The sequence below is a fragment of the Dromiciops gliroides genome, chromosome 1 (genome assembly GCF_019393635.1).
Source record: "Dromiciops gliroides isolate mDroGli1 chromosome 1, mDroGli1.pri, whole genome shotgun sequence".
In the NCBI taxonomy this organism is placed as follows: domain Eukaryota; kingdom Metazoa; phylum Chordata; class Mammalia; order Microbiotheria; family Microbiotheriidae; genus Dromiciops; species Dromiciops gliroides.
In genome coordinates this window covers 30,931,285-30,951,538 of record NC_057861.1, presented here as the reverse complement: position 1 = coordinate 30,951,538, position 20,254 = coordinate 30,931,285, and the positions used below count along the sequence as shown (strand labels likewise).

Here is a 20,254-nt window from a genome sequence, read left to right as displayed (position 1 = left end):
GCACCTTCCCTCTTGCCAAGCAATGCCAGTCTTGGCAAAGGCCCAACGGGGAAGGAGTAAGAGTAATGACAGCAATAAGAGCTCACACCTTATGTTCACAAAGCACTTTCCTCACAACAAACCTGGGAGATAGGAAAGCCCAATGATTACTATTAACCGAAAACCAAGGCTCAGGAAAGTGAAGTAAGAAAATGGGACTGTTCCTTTCTAAGAGGGAATCAGCATACAATCTGTCCTAAGTTTAGAGTTAGTGGCAAAACCTCAGACTCCAGCTTCCGTCTCCTGATAGCTAAAGATCTTTCTTTAATAGGCTCATTAAATCATGGATCTGGAGGTGATAGGGGCCAGCAAATCCAATTTCCCTGATTTTACAGATAAGGAAACTGAGGCTCGGGGAGATTAAGTAATTTAAGTAACTACTTTATTTAATAATTTATGAATAGCAATCATTTGGAGCTAGGAGAAGGGGGGCATTAATACAAAACTCACAGAAGGAGGCAAAGGCTAGGGCTTGAATGTATGTGTTCTCTCTCTCTCTCTCAACATGAGATCATTGGGGACTTCTGGTCTACTTGGTTTATTAAGGATTGGGGACAGGGAAGGGTTCGGCATACTGACCCAAATCCCCTACAGCTGAGCCTTGATCTGAGCAGGGATTCCTTTGCCCAGATTTTTTTTTTTTTTGGGTGAGGCAATTGGGGTTAAGTGGCTCGCCCAGGGTCACACAACTAGTGTCAAGGGTCTGAGTCTGGATTTGAACTCAGGTCCTCCTGAATCCAAGGTCAGTGCTCTATCCACTGTGCCACCTAGCTGCTCCCCAGAATATTTTTATAGGGTTCCCTTTACAGGAGAGCCTTTCCTGAACTCAACCCCTGGGTAAACTGAGGCATGCTTGTCAACTTATTCAGCCTGGAAAGGGAGTAAGTGCCTTTAACTTACAGGGATTGGGGAGAGGGAAAGAGAAAGGCAGGAAGGAGAGAAAGAATCCAGATTAGGCCAAGAAGCAGAGTAAGAGAGAGCTGAGAGCTGTGGAAGAGGACCCTGAGGTAAGTCAAAGAATATTTAGTGAGAAAAACAAAAAGGCAGCTGGTAGATTGCCTGAAGAATTATGGTCCCTGCTCCCTCTTCCCCATCAAAGGTCCTTCTATAGGGCAGGGTCCATGAATGGGGATAGGGTTGGGCCCCTCTTTTCCAACCCCCCCCCCAAGGCAGGCTGAAACAGTTGTTGATGGGACCACCTGGGCCCCAGTGGTCCTAGGATTAAAAAAAGGCATGTAGGTCAGGTCCCATTATGGACAGTAAAGGCTTCTAAGGACTCTGGGGTGATGGGGAGGGCGATTTCCCTGGGATAAGTGACCTGCCCCACCCCCCCCATGGGCTCCTCCCTGTTCCAGAGATGTCTGCTAGAGGGAGGACAGGAGGGAGGGGGATATTGGTCAGTGCTTAAAGGGACAGAGGAAGGGGTGACACCCAGTGGAAGGAATTTTTCTCCCAAGCCTGGAGGCTTTTAGGTAAGTTTCTTGGGAAGTAAGGAGGAAAAGAGGCACAGGCATTTAGTAAGTACCTACTATGGGTCAGTTACTGGGCTAAGTGCTTTAAAAATATCTTGTTTGATCCTCATAACAACACAGGGGGTGTAGGTATTATTTTCCCCATTTTATAGCTGAGGAAACAGACAGCAGTTAAGTGACTTGCCCAGGGTCATTCTGCTAGTATGGGTCTGAGATTAGATTTGAACTCACATCTTCCTGACTTCTGAAACAGCCCTCTATCCACTGTGCCACCTAGCTACAGGGTCAATAGGAAGTGGGGCTAGGACCGTCCTAGAGGCTGGAGAGACAGACCAAGGATCTGAGACTTGGGGCTCAGCTGGGCACTCTGCCCATGGGGCCAGTCCCACCCGGGGAAAGTCTGTTGTTGTTCCTGAGGATTTCAGCATTTAAAAAAGGAAAGGAAGGGGGCAACTAGAGGGCACAGTGGATAGAGCACCGGCCCTGGAGTCAGGAGTACCCGAGTTCAAATCCGGCCTCAGACAGTTAACACTTACTACCTTGTGTGACCCTGGGCAAGTCACTTAACCCCAATTGCCTCACTTTAAAAAAAAAAAAAAGGAAAGGTGGGGGCAGCTAGGTGGCACAGTGGATAAAGCACTGGCCTTGGATTCAGGAGGACCTGAGTTCAAATCCAGCCGCAGACACTTGACACTAGCTGTGTGACCCTGGGCAAGTCACTTAACCCTCATTGCCCTGCCCCTCCCCCCAAAAAAAAGAAAGAAAAAGGGGGGAAAAAAGGAAAGGAAGGAAAAATGGGTCCCTGGTTGGGCTCCGTGGTGATCCCTGACCATGTCTTTGGGTGAGGCGGCTCAGAACCTAACAATGGGGATGGGGAGGGCCTGCAGAACACAAAGCTCACTAGCCTGGGGGTCTGGCTCCATGTTCTGTCACTTCCAGTTCTAGGGTAAGTCTCATCTCCTCTGGGAGCCTCAGTTTCCCCAGAATGTCCAAAACAAAGGGTTTGACTAGGAACAACTAGACTGTGAGCTCCCCCAAGACGGTGTATTCCCTACATTGCGCTGAGCACAGAGTTGGGGTACACATGGGGTTCACACTCAAGATTTGGACAAGAGCACCCTCCCTTGAGGCTGGAACCACTCAGGACAGTCAAAGACAGAGCACTTGACGACCAGGGCCTCCAAAGTTAGGGAGGACAGGGTGGAACCCCTCCCCACATCTCGTCTTTCACCTCTTGAACTAGTCCTAAAGAGTTTGTATTCTGCCTTACACACACATTCTCTTATCTGAGATGTACAACATGGGTCAGGAGCAGTGTTGCTACTATTGCCCAGTGCAGAGATGTGAAAACTGAGCCTAGTGGTCACACAGGGTCAAGGAATAGGCTCTGAATCCAGGCCTTCCTCTCTCCAATCCAGCACTTTGGGTCACCACTCCGAAGCTACTTCTTCCCCCTCAAGTCAGTGGGAGACCCCCATCCCCACCCCCTCCCCCTACACGAAGGTCAGCTAGGGTTGAGGAAGGGACTCCTAGGGGCCCCAAGAGGCATCATCATGCTCACCTGCAAAGTTTTATTCACTGTGGGGGAGGTGTCCAGCTCAAGGCCCACTGGGAGGGTCTGGGGGGTGTAGAGGCCATTCACCAGCAACTCGTAGAATCGCATTCGAGTTTCGCCTGCACAGACCACGGGGAAGACATCTCATTAAGTGAGCAGGGATGACCCAGTCTCTTACCTCTGTACTGAATGCCTCCTTGCCAGGGACCACCCAGGACAGCCCAGGCTCTAGAGGGACAGCTATGGAAATAAGGTACAGAACAGTGCAAGAGAGAGAAGGGGAAAGGACTCTGTTGATTTCTTTCTGTTGCCCCCAACTGCCAGTGATACACACCCAGATCCAGGTTTGCTGAAGGCAGTGGGAGGACACCAGCCAGGTGGCTCAGTGGGTAAAACCCTGCCTTCCTTTTTGAACTCGGGTCCTCCTGAATCCAGGGCCGGGGCTTTATCTACTGAGCCACCTAGCTGCCCCCTCCTGCCTTCCCTTTTAAAACGAAAGGGGTGACAAATGGCAAAACTATTGATGCGCAATCAGAACCTTCTCTGCAAGTTATAATCTTAGGCATTTGCTCACGTTCAGACCAACCCTATTAAAATGTAATTGACAAATGTTTAAGAAAATAAATCGAAGCGTAATAAAACATTAAAAAAAAGAAGGGGGTGAGCTCTACAGCCTGACATTCTGAGCCTGATGCCTTCAGTGGGCCTTATCCTCCCTTTCCCTGAGAGAGGTTATGGTCCAGGTGGCTGTGGGAATCATGATAGCCCCAACTCCCTTTGCTGGAGTGGACGACCCTTCTCCCAGTAACCCTGAACTTGGATAACTCAGTTAACTCTCCTCAACTACCCTCCCTTCTCACTCCCAAGTTCAGAAGCTAAGCTCAGCATCCTAAGGCCTCTTCCCTCTGCAGAAGTTTGGAGTGTCTGGAAGTAATTACAAATTCTTTGAGTCAAGGCACTTACCTGCCAATCCATTGATCAAGTATCCTAAATCCTAAGTTGGGGTGCTGACTGATCCCCAAAAGGCAACAACCTTTGACCCCAACGGGCAGAGGACTTTACAATGGAATCAATCCCTACACCAAATGTATTCTTTGGGTGCTGGGATGCCTCAGATATAGGGAGGAGAAGGAGTGAGACCAGCCAAAGCCTCACAGATTAATTTTTTCCAATTCTTCAATTTGCTGGAAGATGCTGTTCAAAAGAGATTTGGGATGAGGGCAGAAAGCCAAGAGCAGACACACTCTACTAGGTGGTCCGTTTGTGGGTTTGGTTTTTTTTTTTTTTGGGGGGGGGGGGCGAGGCTGGAAAACAAAGATATACTAGAACCACATTGTACTAAAATATCACAAATGCAGACTTGGAAGGGACCTCATTTTACAGATAAGGAAACTGAGGCCTAAAAAGGGGCTTGCTCAACCTGAACTGGGGCCTGTGACTCTGGGGTTCAGAGCCACCAATCACAGCACCTCAAGCATTGGAAGTTGCCAACCTACACCTGACCAGACACCCAAATTCCAACATCCATTTATAACCAATTCTAGAAAAGATCCCACTAACTCCCCTTCTTAGTCTATGCCAAAATCTCTGACTGAGCCAACCCCTCCCCTCACCCCAATCCCTAAAGCTAAAAAGGTAGCGAGCCCTTCTACCAGAATTACTGGCCCATGTAGCTTCACAGCTGCAAACAACCAGACCGGATGGGAAGCCCTTAATTATCAGTATTTCTGTAACCCATGACCCCTCTAAGGACAAGGTTGAAATATGCAAAGCACCTCCATTCCTTGAGTTACAGTCAACTTTCCTCTTTTCTTGAAATACAAAACCTGTTACTGGTATCTTCAGGACCTTGACAATCAGAGTGGATCAATCAACAAAGAATATGTTCATGGATCGGGATCTTTCTCTCCACTTGCTAAGAGATGACACCTTAGCCCCCCCTTGGGTCTGAAAAAATGGTGCCAGAATGCGGACCCACAGATTCCGAATCGAAAAAGTCAACTTGAAATTAGAAAAGAAGGGGAACCTAGCAAAGAAAAGGGGATGAGATTCTCCTCCCTCCATCTCCAGGGATTACATTTAATGATCTTCTGTCCCCTCACTGTGCCTAGCATTGGGCCAGATAGAGTACCTGTTAATTGACAGAGGGGACAGGGATCCTAGGATCTAAGAGCTGGAAGGAATCTCAGTGACAATCTAGAGCAAGGAATTGTCTATTCTAGATGAGAGGGAGAAAGGAATTTTGTCGTCCCCCCCCCCCCAATTCTTAGTCTAGTTCTTTTCTTATTCCAGGTATCAGCAGCAATGGTATTCTGAAAACTAGAAAGGCCAGTCCCGTCTGACGAGTCACCGGGCAGAGCCCACTCACACCCAGCCAGGCTTGTGTCACCCAGGAAACTACTTCAATTCGGGACCTTTGCCCAGTCTCTCCTGGGTTCTGGAAGTAAGCACACTTAAGACTTCACTTTCCTCATGGATCAGAATCCCCCTGGGTACAGGAGAACCCCGAAGAGGGAAAAGACAATACTATTTTGGCTAAAACTCTTCAAACCCTGAGGAGTGGGCTGGAGGGGTCCCTGCCACAGGCCCAAGGGATAGCCACGGGGCAGATGAGCAGCTCATAACCACCCTCTCCAGCCCCAGTTCTGCCTCTTTCCTGTTTTTTAGAAGCAGTCTGCACAAGCATGTTTTTTTCACACTGTGTAGGGATTCCTGCAGAGAGGAAGTGCTGCTATCCCTTTAAGAGGGAGTGAGGAAAGAAACACACAGTTGTCAAGCCCTGTGCTGGATTCAGAAACAGCCTGGCTTCATCATTCACTATTTATCAATGAAATAGCTGCCCCCATTGGCTACCGGGAGATGGGGGTAGATTGGCTCCCTTTTCAGGAGCGACCACAATTTCACTGGATCAATTTTATTTACAGGAGACCCCCTTAGTCACTCCCAGCATGTAAAAATCATCCCCCCCTTTCAACAGATAAACACCACAGTAAACAAAAAGGGGCCCCAATAGCACAGGGGACCATTTAAAACTAAGACACAAAGGTTGGTAGGGGGGAGCTATGGAGGCGCTGGGGGAGCAGGGTAAGCCCAACTGGGGCTAATTTTCTGAGTGGTCCCGGTGGGGGGGGTGGCCAAGGACTGGAGCATTTTGTAAATTACAGCTTGTCTCCTAGCAACAGAAAACACATTGGGCTCCACGTGATTCTGCCCAGGGATGGGGGGGACCAAAAAAAAGGGGAGGAGGCTTCAGAAGGGAAAAAAAATTGAGCTAAAGCCCAACATTCCCTAACTGAGAAGAGGGGGAAGGGGAAGCAGTTTTGAGGAGGAAAGGTGAACGAGCAAGATGAGCTGCTTCTTCCAACTCCCTTCCCTCACCTTTCTCGCTAGCTCCTCCAGAATCTACCCACCTTTCGTGTCCAGCTCCACGTGAATGATGTTGCCCATGACCGAGGTGTTATGTAAATGTTGCACAGCCTCCCGAGCCCCCTTTACGGTGGCAAAGACCACCTTGGCAATGCCCAAATGTTTCTTGTTCTTGGGGTTGTAAAGGATCTCCACCTCTTCCACCTCCCCATATTTCTTGCACATGTCCGTCAGGAAGTTTTCCCTGATGTTGTCATTCAGTTTGGCAAAAGTCACCTGCTTGGGAGGCACCGGCCCGACGTAGAATTCATCGATCTGAGAGGGGAGGGGGAGGAATTTGAGGGAAGAATTGAGGGGTAATTGAGATTGAAAAAATGAAAATTCAAAAGGAACGAAGACACAAGTCCAGCATGACAGTCACGGCAGTGGCTCCCTGTCCCAAACCTTAAGGAGCTAGGAAATAAATATATATATATATATATATACATTTTTTTAAATGCACGCGGGCGGGGACTGAAAGCCGAGGATTAAATCGTTTGGAACGTGGAAGTCCTTCGGTTCGGAAGGAAGGGGGGGAATATGAAACAGTGTCTCTCTCCTTCCCCTCCCCCTACTTCCCTGACGTAGCCCCCCCACTTGCTCAGGGGCCTTCCCCCCCCTTTAAATCGAAGGGGAAGGCAGCCCTGGAGGGGGTGTTTCCTGGTGCCAGTGACACCCCCTACCACAAGAATGGATCCCCCCCATGCCTCTGGAAACACACCCCTTCCAGGCCAGTCGGACAAAGTATCCAGAGCCTCCCTCCCGAGTCTACAATCTGGATGGTTGTTGCAATGTTGACAGCAGAAGCCGGGCGGCTCTGAACACTAGTGTGCCCCCCCCTTCTCCCCATACACACACAGACAGGCGGGAACCGGGGCCATGTCCTTTCCAACGGTATTTTAGAACTCGGGGTAACCCCCCCATAAGTCTCAACTTCCCAAGTCAGGGAGAGGGATCACTACCTTGAATTTGGGGACACGAAGTTCCAATTCCTTGGTTTTTGTCCATGTCCTTCTGACTCTAGGGTCCTCGATTTTCACCGACAGAAAGCACTGAGTCTGGGGGGGGGGGGGAGAGAAAAAAATAGAGTTCTGAGATTGAAGGAGTGGGGGGTGGGAACACACATACAAGTCCAGGGAAATGTGGATAGAGGAAGCCACCCCTTCCCCTCCATGCTCCCTCCTCCCCCATGTGTCAAAAGTCAGGAGCTGAAAGGGGGGGGGGGGGAAACCAACCCGGCCGGACCTGAAGGAGGTGGGCTGGGAACCTGACAGTTGAACACTGTTTGTGGGGGGGCTACTGAGGGTTTCCCCCTGACGTTTCCCATCGAAAGGGGAGGGGGGAGGTCCCGGCAGGTCCTCTTTGCTCTTTGGGCCCTGGAAGAAGGAGGAGGAGGAAGAAGGGGGGTGCTATCTATGTTTCAGCAAGGAAGGAAAGCAAGAAAGACACCCCCCACTCCACTCACAGCCTTGCTGAAATGCTGTCCATCGTAACGGTAGAGTTTATGTTGCCCCTTCTTCAGCTCGGGGTCAATAATCAACTTGTAACTTCTCCAGTGGTGGTTTCTCTTCTCCCCCGACGGTCCAGGCTGCTGGTGGTGGTGGTGGTGGCTACTGCTCTCCATGCCGTTAACCCAACCTGAAAAACGACCGACACCAAGTTGTGTCTCTCCCGCAGCGGCAAAGGCGGCTTTCAAAAATTAAAAAAAAAATAGCCCCCCCCAAGCCTCTACCCCCCTCCCACCCGAGCCTTCCCGGTCTCCAAAAAACCGGGTGATTATTTTTGTAAAAAAGAGCGGAGCAGCCAGCCCGCCCGCCCGCCCGTCCGCCAGGCAGCCGGCCGGCCAGCCACCAGGCTGCCCGCTGCCCCCTTCCCCGGGCGGACAGGAGCGATCCCGGGCTAGGGAGCAGGCAGTGGCGGCGGCGGCAGCAGCCCGAGATGAGCGGCGGTGGCGGCGGCGGCGGCGGCCGGGGCAGGAGGGGGGAGCTCACTTGAACTCTGCTTTTTGCCATGATCTTCGGCGTGGTTGCTCCCTCGCCCCCCGGCCCGGATCCCTCGGAAGGCCATGGTGCCGCTGGGGCTCGGGGCTGGGGGGTCGCGGGCCGCCGCCGCCACCAGCCCGCTCCCGCTCCTCCTCCTCCCTGCCACCCCCCCAGCCTGGCTCCGCCGCGGCCTCCGCTGGCCTCTCCCGGGGAGGGGGGAGGGGGGAGGGAGAGAAGGAGGGAAGGGGAGGGGAAGGAGGGAGGGGAGAGGAAGGGGGGGAGGGGGAAATAGGGAGCCCCTGCTTACATCCCCGCCGGGCGCCGGCCTCCCTGCGCGACCAGCCTGTACATGGTGTTCCCCGCGGGAGCCGAGGCTGGGGCGGCCGGACCGGGGGCTAGCCGAGGCTGCTGCTGCTGCTGCTGCTGCGGCGGCGGCGGCGGCGGCGGCGGCTGCTGCTGCTGCTGCCGCTGCTGGAGGAGGCGGCTGGCGGCAGCGGCTCGGCTCCCAGTCCCCGCACATCCCACAATACACCGCTATGGAGCCCGACCCAATCTCTCACCCTCCTCCTCCTTCTTCCTCCTCCTCCTCCTCCTCCTCCACTCTCCTCTCCCCCTGGCGCTCGCAGCAGCTGCGCTGCAACCCCCCCCCCAGCCAAGGCCACCCCCCCCAACCTACTCTCCCCCAGCCTGGGGCGGAGGCCCGAGGGCCTGAGCCGGGGGGGGGGGGGGGGGCCCGGGGGACGGGCTTTTAATTAATGCATTTTATTATCTCTGGAGGAGGATCAGGATTTTGACTAGGAGGGAGGATTTGGAAAAGGGAGGGGGGGGGGGTTCCCTTCCTCCTCCCTCTCCTGAAATCGGTTTCCCCCGGGCCCACAGTGTCCGGGCGCAGCCAGCGTTTACCTTCGGCCTCCTACACTGTTTTAGAAACAAGACGGACTGGAGGTGGGACCGCCTGACTTTGGGGTGGGTTTTATTTTGGGGGGTGTGTGTATGTGTGTTTTTTAAGTCGAGGGAGGAGTGGGGGAGCCTCGGCGCGGGATCTCCTAAAAACTGCAATCGAGGGATACCCCCTCCTCTCCTTGGTCTCCCTCTTCTTTCTCCTCCTGGTCGTCGTCTGCTCCTGCACCCCCAGCAACCTCGGAGCAGAGAACAGGATTTCCAAATTAGCATTACGCTGCAATCATTGGGCTTTGCTGGAAGGATGCAGACCGACCTCGGCGTGCAGCTTTTCTTTCCTACCTTCTCCCCCTCCCCCTTTTGGAGGAAGGACTTTTTTCTCCCCCTTCCACTTTTTCTTCTTTTTTTTTTTTTGCAATTGCCTGGAGCATATCAAATCTACACCCCCCCCCACTTTCCCCAAACTCGAGTGACTCGCATTCTACATTCATTTTTTTTTTCTTTATTAAAGGTCCTGGGACTGGCGGCGACCAATCAGCACGCAGCTTCCATTTGGTCGCTTCTACCCCAAAGCACCCGGTGCTTCTTCTCGGTTACACTATTACAGTGGGGGGGTAGGGGAGGGAGCAATGGGTGTTTTTTTTTTCCCCTTCCCCTCCTTCCTTCCTCGCTCCCTCCCAGCCTCCTCCGGGCTGAAGAGGAGGCTGCCTGTCTTGCTTCGGCTTCACGGTGGTTCGTCTCATATTGGGGGGTATTTTGGGGGTTTGTAATTGGGCCGTGGTGCGGTAATTGGCTGATTCAGGGCGCCAGGGCCCTTGGGCCAATCAGCGCCAAGCTTCTATGGGGCTTGAGTTATTAGACGCGGATCTCCAAACATCCGTCATCAGACAAGCCAAGGAGAGGCCAACATTCAGGGGAGCCATTTTTCTGCCATGGAATGAAATGGCCAAGTGGGTTTTCCTTTGTTCCAAAAGGGAGAACGTTTTTCCTTTGACTCCACCATCCAGTGCAGGATTGCCCCGTGTCTTGTCCAATGTTGGTCACCAATGCTAAAGGACCGATGGAAGAAGGAAGACTTCAATTTTTTTAAAATGATTTTGGATTTTGTTTTTTTTTCCTTATGACCTGGAATCCATCTTTGTCTTGTATAACTAGGTCATAGCCCACCATTAATGTCAGCAGTTTAAAAATTTTGAATCCAAAAAAACCTAAGTAAATAACATATTTATTTACTTTTTTCCTTTTTTTTTTTTGGCTGGGGGGTATGGGGACGGGGCTTGAGCTAATCTGTATCCTCTTGACAACAATAAATTTTTTTTAATATATATATAACTTCCTCTATTAAACACTTAAACCTGGCCATCTTATTAACTTCTCTCCTTCTCTCTTAACAAGGTAATGTTTTAAATGTAGAGTTTTAGGAAATAATGAATTCTGGCCGTACTAAGCCAAAAAAATGTAAACCATTATGCTATGTTGTTCTTTTTAATTCTTCTCTGTTGTAAGTACCCAATCCATTCTGTCCTTATTTAAGTTCAATGTTCATGTTAATGTTACCTAAATGTCCTAATTTCTGAGCCTTCATCTATCTGCATGTCTGTTTTTGTCTCTCCTTGTGGAATTTCAGAGCCAAATTCATGCCATTAGACGATGATAGCTTTAAGCTTTAAGAAATGTTTATCTACAGTAAATGCTAGCTAGCTTTATTCCCAATTAGCTGGTAGATTTTCTTTGAGTAACCTCTGTTTTGAGGGCTACAAGTCTGGTTTCTCCTGTCTTTTGGGGGGGGGGCGTGGAGAAGAAAGCCCCACTCTTGTGCAGAAACTGAACTGGTCACAGGAAACTAGACAGAAACCCCTCCAAACAAGCCCTAAGCAGTTGCGGCCAAACAGCATTAGTAAATTGGGCAGGCTTTTCTCTAGTTGTTGGGGTGACCTGGGTGCGAAGTGGCTAACTCTCCTTTGTCTCCCGTTTTGTTTGAAGCGCCTGGTTTTTTTTTTACCTTTTGTCTCTGAAATGATCCTTAATACCCTTGCCCTAGCCAGCCCCACCGGCGAAGCCAGCAAGCCTTTGGCCGAACCCTGGGAAAAGTTTGCTGAATTCGAAGGCGATGAAATGACATGACACTGTAACTGACAAAAAGGTAGTGACCTTCTCTTTCTCCCCCCCTCAATAATAATAATAATAATAATTAATAATAATAATCCAAACAAACTCCAACAAAATGGTGGGTTTTTTTCTTACAATAACATCACCAAACCAACGCCCAAGTTCACCTTCCAGACTCCATTGCGCCAAGATGAGCACCGGTAAGTAAAAAACGTGCCTTTTAAAAGCCCTTGGAGCAAAACCGGCTCGAGCAGGCCCCGTGCTGCAGATTGCTCAGAGCCGAGGAGCAGCCTGCCTGGGTTTCCAAGCTTGTCGGTCGTAGATGGCGAGGAAGGGCAGACAATATGGACGGTGGAGAAAGGCTAGATACACGTTAGGATGGGAGGGGGGATGGGGGGGCTTCCAACCAAAGGACTTAGTGTATTTCTCTTTGGGACTGATGGGGTGCTTTGGGTGACTCCTTTCCTGCCTTCAGAGGGACAGGTCGCTCCCCCATCAGGCTTTCTGCTACCCCCACACCCCTGACCACCCCCTCTGCTTGGGCGGGGGGAGGACCTCTGCCGCTTTTCTCCATCATCCATCCCAGCTTCCCTTCATCGCTGTCCACGATTTCGCAAGTTTGAGGACAACAGTAGTTTTGGTTGGGGTTTTAATCCGCCCCTCCAGGGAGGCTCGGTTTGCCAAATTTAGGGGCTCTCCCTCCTGCTGGAAGGTCGTGGGGGGGACCTTCTTCGATCCTCCTCTCACCCCGCCTTGCCGAGGCAGCCTAGCAGGGCTCCCCACCGACCCCTGGACGGCTTGGGCAGCGAAAGAAAGGACATGGGGAAGGGCGTCCATTTTGACGCCCTTGACGCAGCAGTCTTTCTTTGCCGGGCTGCCGCAGTCCTGCCTTGTTCTTCTCTCCCCCGGCTTGTTTCCTCCTCCCTCTCTCCCACCCCGCTGCGCTCCAGTTTTATTTTCAGGTTCCAAGAGCGCGCCCAGGGTGGTTCGGGCGGGCGGGTTAGGACCAGGGCTTGTGGGCACGGGGATGCCTGGCCCGGCCCGGCTGGCCCGGGCTGGGCTGAGCTGGGCTAGGCTAGGCTGCTTGCTAATGGCCGCTTTGTGCTCTCTCTCTCTCTCTCTCTCTCTCTCTCTCTCTCTCTCTCTCCCCCTCTCCTGTTGCAGCTGAGCCCTAGAGCAGGAGATGGCTTCGCTGTGCGGCAGGGCCTTTCCACGCCTGGCTTGGCTCTGGGTAAATCATCCTTTCGGGCTGGCTTGGAGTGGGGGCTTGGCTTTTGGGTTTTTGTTCGGTTTTTTTTAGTGTGGTTGCCTTTTTTCTTTTTTTGCCTGGGTCTAGGTTTTAGTCCTTTTATCCTCTCCCGAGCCCCAGTTTGCAGGGTCGTCGGGGCAGCGTAGGGGGAGGACGGGGAGCCAGCTTTCCCTGGGCTCGTGTTTGCTAAGGCAGCAGGCTTGGAGGGGAAAGAAAAGACAGGCGCCATTTCGTGCGCTGGAGGCTGCTGCTTCGTGCTAGAGGAAGGGGGGTGGGGAGGGCGGTGGCTGCTGGTGGGGGAGGGGATCGGAGGGGAGGGCGGGCTGACTGTAATCAGAGAGCCCGGGGCCGGGGCCAGCCACCGCCTCCGCCTCCTCCTCCTCCTCCGCCGCCTCCTGCGAGCTCTGCGCTCTGGTGGGGGAGGGGAGCGCTACTCTTAAAGCCATAGGCAGCTCCCCCTCCCCCAGCCGCAGACAAAGGGGAGGGGGGAAGGAAGGCAGGCGGTGGGGGAGGGGTGACCCTGGGAGATCCCTTTCCTCTGACGGTCTCCTCCTCCTTTCCAGAGTCTGTTCTGTCTCTTAAGCTTCCTTGGGGACCAGGGAGACGGTTCCCCCTACCTCTTACCAGGCCCCCAAACCAGGGATCGAAGCCACTTGGCTCTGAATTGAGATGGGGGGAGGGGGCAGCCACAGGGTATCCAGAGAGAGGAGGACGACCCTTCTCTGTCCAGTTCCCTAAAGCCCTTTTCAGGGTTAGCCCTACCAGGCAAACAGCAGCCCTGAGAGAAGCAGTCGAGGGTTGGGGTGGGACCTCAACCTATTGGGTGATGACCTTGGTTGTTCCCCCCCAACCCCCTCCCCCCATTCCTAGTCAGGATGCCCAGAAACTCGGGGCTTACTTGGATACCTGGGACACTCGGAAGCAGGCGGAGCCAGCCAGGGGTAAGAGTGAGTGCCCAGGGACCGACCTAACCTTAGCCTTCCCACACATGTTCTGTTATTCAATCCAGTACCTTCAAACCTCCCTCTCTCTTAATTAAGCGATGTACCCCAAGTTCTGGGTGGGGCTGGGGGTTGGCATCGGGACCAACAAAGACAGAGCAGTTACTTTGCAATAACTGGATGTCGGGGGACCGAATTCCAAAGATGAAGACCTGCTTTCTCATTTACTGTATAATTTTGGGGTTCCCCCTGCTCACCATCTCCTGCCCTAATGGTGTACTCCCAAGTTCTGGCACATCAACCTTCCAACCTGGACTTGGCATGGGCAGGGCCCCCCACCCCCCTAGCCCAAGCCCAAGCCCTGGAGTGAATTGGAAGTAATTCCGTCTTTAGGGGAGGGGGTCGGATGAGGTTGGGAAGCCCACTTGTGGGCTCCTTCAGCTGATTGCTCCACTCGGAAGCCATGCGGTAAGTCCCTTCGCTCCCCGAGCCTTTTTCTCCCTGTGTGGGTGGGGAGGAGGGCTGAAGCAACCTTGGAAACCAGTTTTATAAATGGCTGTGGCTTCCTGCTTCTCGCGGTGAAGGGCCTTTGGCGGCTGTCTTAACTCTGCTCCCCTCCCCACCCCCACCTCCAGCCCCTGGCCCCTGGCCCCTGGCCCCTGGCCCCTGGCGTGTCAGTTTTCCAGTAGAAGAGTCTTGTTCCGAGAGTTATAAACCCCATGCCTAGGGACTTAAGGATTCCGACTCCACAATAAAAACAGGAAAAACATGTTTGGTCTTTGTATGTTTGCTCAGTCTTGGATCTGGCAGTAAACAACCTCTCCCTCCCCCTTTGCTGGATAAGGCCCTATCTTTCCCCCGGGCCTCCCTGAGCAGTGACCAAGGTCACAGAACCTTCCGAGCAGTTCAGATTCTTGGCCTTTGGCCCTAGCTCTCCCCTTCTCCTCCCCCATGGCCGACATAGCCTGGAGACCCATTACCTATCTTCAGCATCCCACCCCCAGCCGAATTCCTGAGTTTGCCTTCCTAGTTTGTGCAGTAGCCAAAGAAGGGGGTCTTCTTGACTCCCCATGGCGGCTCCCGTGGATGGATACTTCTGGGTCTGGTTGGTTTTTTTTCTTTTCTTCGTGGTGGAAGGAGACAAAGAGTGGTTCTTTGTGGGGCTGGACCCAGCAGCCTGGAAAATCTTGGGGCATGAGGCCGCCCTTGGCCCAAGAGCCAATTTTGGGGGCCCTAGAGCTGCCTGGAGTTCTTCTAGCCACAGGGGCTGGGCTCCTTTGACTTGCCAGCCACGAGATGGAAGAAAACCATCGGGACGCTCAGCACCTCTAGCAAGAAGGGCGGCTGGGCCCCCAATTTCCCTACCAGCTTGGCCATAAGGTAGGTAGCCTGCCTACCCCTTACCCACGTGGTGTTCTGCCTCCTCAAACCTTCCCTTCTCCCCTCGAGTGGAGGCTGATTTGAGGAAAAATAATCCCCGAACAAGAGGGGGAGAGCGGTGGGGAGCTCCTCTTGGAGGCCCTGGGCCCCTTTGTTGACTGATAGAGCCGTGAACCTGCTTGGCCTGTTTCTTGCACTCCTGCCCTTCCCCTCCCCCAGCAGAGATGTGTCTGATCTGTTTCGTACTTGGCAGCCTAGCTGTGAGTCTATCCACAATCCTCCCTCCCCCACCCCGCCCTTCTGCAATCCTCGGCCTACCGTATTTACTGGCATAAGGACAGTCCTATGGGGGGGAGGGGAGGGAGACGATGTGACCTATTGGATTATATGGCGGGGCTCTTGGAGGGAGGGAGGTAGGTAACCCTTGGGTCATTACGGTAACTTTCTCTGCTTGGCCCGGTCTCTAAGAAAATGGACGAGGGGGGAGCTGCGGAAGTCAGTGGGTTCTGCTCTCTCTGTTCCCCCCACGCCCCTTCCTTTAGCTTTCTCCACCTTTTTGTCCCTGGGACCAGAGAGCACTTTAGATAGAGATCTTTTAAAGCCCGATGTTTGGCTTAACGATTTAAAAAATGTGCTAGCTAGCTAATTCAATCTTGAGGAGAAGAGGAAACTGAGGTTCAGGGAGCCCCTTAAGGTTCAGAGCCTCTTCACACACACACAAACACACACCAAGTGTTAAGTTATTCCCTTCCCTTACTGTGGTGTATTTGTGTAATTCAAATTCCTGGGTGGGGTGGGGACGATTTTTCTTGCCGACAGATATTTAAACATTTGAACCAAAAGTAGGTGGGAAGTAGAATTAAAACCCAAGACTGAGGATCATTTAGCCCTACCCCCCTGGCAGAACAGATAAGAAGACTTAAGCCGTAGGTTGATTTAGCCTAAGCTCAGATAACTTTTAAGGGACTTCAGAAGCCAGCTTCTCTTTACTAAATGGGGAAACAGAGACTCAGAGAGATGAAGGATTTCAATTTTGTTCTCAACTTCAGATAGAGCTCTCTGGCTTCGGACTCAGACCTACTCTTTTCCTCTCACCCATCTTTGAAACCTCTTCCATCTCCCACCCTTATATAAGCCTCAGGCCTAGTGACACCTCCCTTTGATCCTTGGGACAGAAGTATCTAAGGTTATTGACTTATATTGAATTTCCAGCCTCCCGACTACACTTCGCCTCTATCAAGGCCCCATCCATATTTGGAATATCCTGAACTAGAGAATTTAGATTCCCCAAACCCATCGGCTCTGCCCCTTGGCCCATGCGCCGGCCTTGGGGTTTAGACACTTCCTTTTTGGCCTCTCTTTTCGCTTCAGTAAATACCTGCCTGGCCCTGTCCCCTACTGGGTTATAGTTGGGAGGGTCAGCTGAGATAATGGCTCACTGTGGGCTTTGAAAAGCCTTAGGAAGCGTTTTACAAATGCAAACCTCTGGTATTCTAATTTCATCCGTGGGAGGGGCTGGTGTGAGGCTTCTGCTGACTGCAGAGGTCACCCGGAGGGATCTGGGGTCAGGCCTCCTTTTTAAGTTGGGCCAAAGCTGGGGGGTGGGGAACAGGACGGGGAGCCCACCTTCTGGAGCTGCCAGGAGAAGGATGTGCCAGCATCCTTAGGTTAAAGGTTAACTGGGGGTGTGGGCCCTCAGGGGGTGTGAAATGATTTACCCCACCCCCGGCCTCTGAAGTGGGGACTCTGGCCAACCCTTTCACCACTTGTTAATGAGGGCCCCTTTGCTGGGGTTGGGGAACTCATAAACAATTAAAACAATTCCTTGCTAAACTGTGGGACGCTGCCTCCCGGTACCCCGGGAGTTCAGAGAAGGGTTAGAGCTAGGAGTGAGACCAGGTGATGCAGGCTCCCTGGAGCAAGAGGAAGGACTCCCGCCTTCCTTCCCACCCTCTCTTCTAATCCTTTCTTCATTTCCCCCCATTCTTCCAGAGCTAGGATCCCCAGGTGAATCACACTCTGGGAGTCCATGACTTTGGATGGGGGGTAAAAAATCGCATATCTGTTTTCATTCAACCTTTGATTTTCTTTCTCTGTATATGTAAAATGTTCCTTTGAAAAAGGATTCTTGGGCTCTTATGACCCCCCCCCCAAAAAAAAATAAGATCTGCTCCAGCTAGGTAGATTGAACCTGGCCTTAGAGTCAGAAAAACATGAGTTCAACTCTTGCTGGCTCAGTGGCCTTGGTCACTTAACTAATTTCACCCTGTTTGCTCATCTGTAAAATAAAAGGTTGGACACTGGCCTGTGATGATATCCTGTTCAGCTAGGAATTTATGGCCTTTTGCTCACCCTTTTTTCTTTTTCCCTCTTTTCTTTCTTTTTTCTTTCATGTTTTCCCTACCCCCTTTCCCTATCAGTTTCATTTATCTTTTTTTGTTTGTTTTTTTTGGCAGGGCAGTGAGGGTTAAGCAACTTGCCCAGGGTCACACAGCTAGTGTCAGGTATCTGAGGTTAAATTTGAATTCAGGTCCTCCTGAATCCAGGGCCACTGTGCCACCTAGCTGCCCCCTTCCCTATGAGTTTTCTTTCTTTCTTTCTTTTTTGCAGGGCATCGGGGGTTAAGTGAGTTGCCCAGAGTCATACAGCTAGTAAGTGTCAAGTGCCTGAGTCCATATTTGAACTCAGGTCCTCTTGAATCCAGGGCTGGTGCTTTATCCACTGCTCCACCTAGCTGCCCTGGGCAAGTCTTTTAACTGAGCCCCAGAGAAATCTGTGAAATGTTGTAAAATAGAGATACTCTTAATAACTTGCAGCTAACATTTACATAATGCTTACTATGAACTCTTCAAGGGATGTGCTATTGTTATCCCCATTTCATAGATGAGGAAACTGAGACAAACAGTTTGAATGACTTGCCTGGAGTCCCCCCAGCTAAAAAGTGGGATTTGAACTCTGCTCTTACTGACTCTAGACCCAGCACTCTGTGCCCTTTGGTGCCCCCTAGAGTCCCTGTCCTGAAAGAGTTGTAAGAATGAGTTCATAAATAGGTTTTGTAAACTTTAAAGCGCTATATAAATGTTAGCTACATCATCATTATTGTTATTAATGAGTCAATGGGGGTAGAAAATGCCTCTTTCAGCCTCTGTTTCCTCATCAGTAAAAATGGGAATAATTATCCCTTTAGCACCTCCCTCCCTGAAGTGTGAGGCTCACATGGGATTGTGGATTCAGGTCAAGTTCTTTGTGGGCTGGTCCTGATCCTGGGTGGGTCGCCTGTCATCTTCAGAACCCAGGTCGGGGCCAGTGTCCTCAGGGGAAGTTGGCAATCATTAGTGCTTAATTTTCATTCCGGCTGAGGGGAAAGGCCTGGCAGGATTCTTTTGTTTTTTGTTTTTTTTTTTTAGTGAGACAATTGGGGTTAAGTGACTTGCCCAGGGTCACACAGCTAGTAAGTGTTAAGTGTCCCAGGCCGGATTTGAACTCAGGTCCTCCTGACTCCAGGGCCGGTGCTCTATCCACTGCACCATCTAGCTGCCCCTTGGCAGGATTCTTTTGGATGGATTTTTTTGGGTGTGGGGGGGGGGCATTATGCTTTCCCACATCTTTTCTGCCTGTCTGCTTCCCTAGGTCAGAAACTGGGCCATGTAACTAATGATGGCCAAGTCTCTTGTGGTCCTAAGACCATAGACTTCGAGCTAGTAGAAATCTCGGGCAGAGTCAGCCACCTGGTCCAACCCCCTTTCAATTTTTACAGAGGAGGAGACTGAGTCTCCAAGATGAAATCATTTGCCCAAGGTCACACAGATTGAGTAGGGCTTGGATTTGAATCCAGATCCTCTGATTTTAAGTCCTTTCCTATATACTACGCTATCTTCCCTGTCTTTCCCTTTCTAGGCCTGACTTTTTCTCAGCTTTAAAATGAGAAAGTTGGATGGGATGATCTCTAAGGGGTACCCTTTTATACCTAATGTTCTGTGTGGGGCAATGAAAAGAGCCTTGGATTCAAGTGGGAAAAACCAGGTTTAAATCTTGACCGCTACGGCAGCTAGGTGGCACAGTGGATGGAGCACCAGCCCTGGAGTCAGGAGTACCTGAGTTCAGATCTGGCCTCAGACACTTAACTCTTACCAGCTGTGTGGCCCTGGGCAAGTCACTTAACCCCAACTGCCTCACTTTAAAAAAAGAAAAAAAAATCTTGACCGCCACTTATGGCTTGTGAGGTCCAAGTGGTAGGAACATGGTTTCCCATAAACAGAAGAATGGTCTGTAAGAGGGCAGCACATGCAGAGAGGGGAAGGAGCACTGAACTTACAACCACGGGGCCGAGTCATATTGTTGGCTTGGGCTACTGACTGAAGGGGTGACCTTGGTCAAGTCCCCTTTCCCCAGTTTGCTCTAATATAAAGACATTGAACCAGATGACCTCTGAGGTTCTTTCTCTATCAGGGATACTTTGATTCATTCAGCCCATTTGCTTTCAGGAGAGTGGGCCACAGTGGAAGGAGCCCAGATTCTGGCACCAGAGGAGCCTGGGCAGCTGCCTCAGTCCTGCTGTTTGGGAGGCCGTGTGGTTTGGTGTTAGTTCAGTGGAAAGAAGGATGGAGTCAGAGGATGTGCTGTGTGACCGAAGGCAAGTGTTTCAGCCTCTGTGAACCTCAGTCTCCCCATCTAGAAAAAGGGGTTGGACCAAATGACTTCTAAGGTTTCTTCTAGCTCTAAAATCAATGATCCTGGGGATACAGAGACAAAAAGCCAAAGCAATCCCTTGCCCTCTAAGGGCTTTCACTCTGCCTTTATTCATCATCAACAAGCATTTCGTCAGCACTGTATGTTGGGCACTGTGCTAAGCTGTGGACAAAGAAGGCAAATGTCAGTTTTTGCCCTCGGAGGAGATCACAGTCTAATGATGGAAGCAGCTTGATGGCCCTGGGGATAGTGTCAGCCTGAGTCAGGAGGACTTGAGTTCAAATCCAGCCTCACACACTTACTAGCTGTGTGACCCTGGGCAAGTCACTTAACCATGATTACCTCTCCCCCTCCACCCCCCCCCCCCAAAAAGATACTAGGTAAATTAGAGATAATGTCAGAGTGAAGGCATTAGCAGTAGAGGAGGAGTGGGGTATCATTCCATAAGGTATCTCCCCACCCCAATCCCTGAGACCCATATGAAAGTCTTGTCCTCTCTTCCTCATTTTATAAAAGAGGAAACAATGAAACAA

General features: G+C 51.4%; 2 protein-coding genes and 1 long non-coding RNA gene across 8 annotated transcripts in view; 1 reads left to right on the top strand and 2 right to left on the bottom strand.

Moving 5' to 3' along the window:
* SETD1B (SET domain containing 1B, histone lysine methyltransferase) overlaps positions 1–8,602 on the bottom strand; it is a 38,682-nt gene extending 30,080 nt beyond the window's left edge. Inside the window, exons 1-5 of the mRNA XM_044003357.1 lie at positions 8,463–8,602; positions 7,937–8,109; positions 7,434–7,529; positions 6,477–6,747; positions 3,073–3,185 (exon numbers count right to left, since the gene is read on the bottom strand). Of these exons, the coding sequence (XP_043859292.1) occupies positions 3,073–3,185; positions 6,477–6,747; positions 7,434–7,529; positions 7,937–8,109; positions 8,463–8,538 (729 nt within the window). The 5' untranslated portion in view covers positions 8,539–8,602. The remainder of the gene's footprint in view (positions 1–3,072; positions 3,186–6,476; positions 6,748–7,433; positions 7,530–7,936; positions 8,110–8,462) is intronic.
* Positions 8,603–9,854: 1,252 nt separating this feature from the next.
* Positions 9,855–11,819, bottom strand: LOC122729959. The gene is made up of 2 exons (XR_006353367.1): positions 11,630–11,819; positions 9,855–10,402 (listed from the first exon to the last, which is right to left on the bottom strand). It is a non-coding gene; the product is annotated as an uncharacterized LOC122729959 (long non-coding RNA).
* Positions 10,396–20,254, top strand: part of RHOF (ras homolog family member F, filopodia associated) — a 60,827-nt gene continuing 50,968 nt past the window's right edge. The window contains exons 1-5 of one of the 6 annotated variants that reach the window (XM_043969096.1): positions 10,396–10,642; positions 11,395–11,496; positions 11,625–11,662; positions 12,627–12,693; positions 13,586–13,652. In XM_043969096.1, coding sequence (XP_043825031.1) covers positions 12,646–12,693; positions 13,586–13,652 — 115 coding nt within the window. In that variant the 5' untranslated portion in view covers positions 10,396–10,642; positions 11,395–11,496; positions 11,625–11,662; positions 12,627–12,645. Of the gene's footprint in view, positions 10,749–11,394; positions 11,497–11,624; positions 11,663–12,626; positions 12,694–13,186; positions 13,663–20,254 lie in introns of those variants that run through there. The other 5 variants (XM_043969074.1, XM_043969089.1, XM_043969104.1 and 2 more) reach the window with 5 other exon arrangements.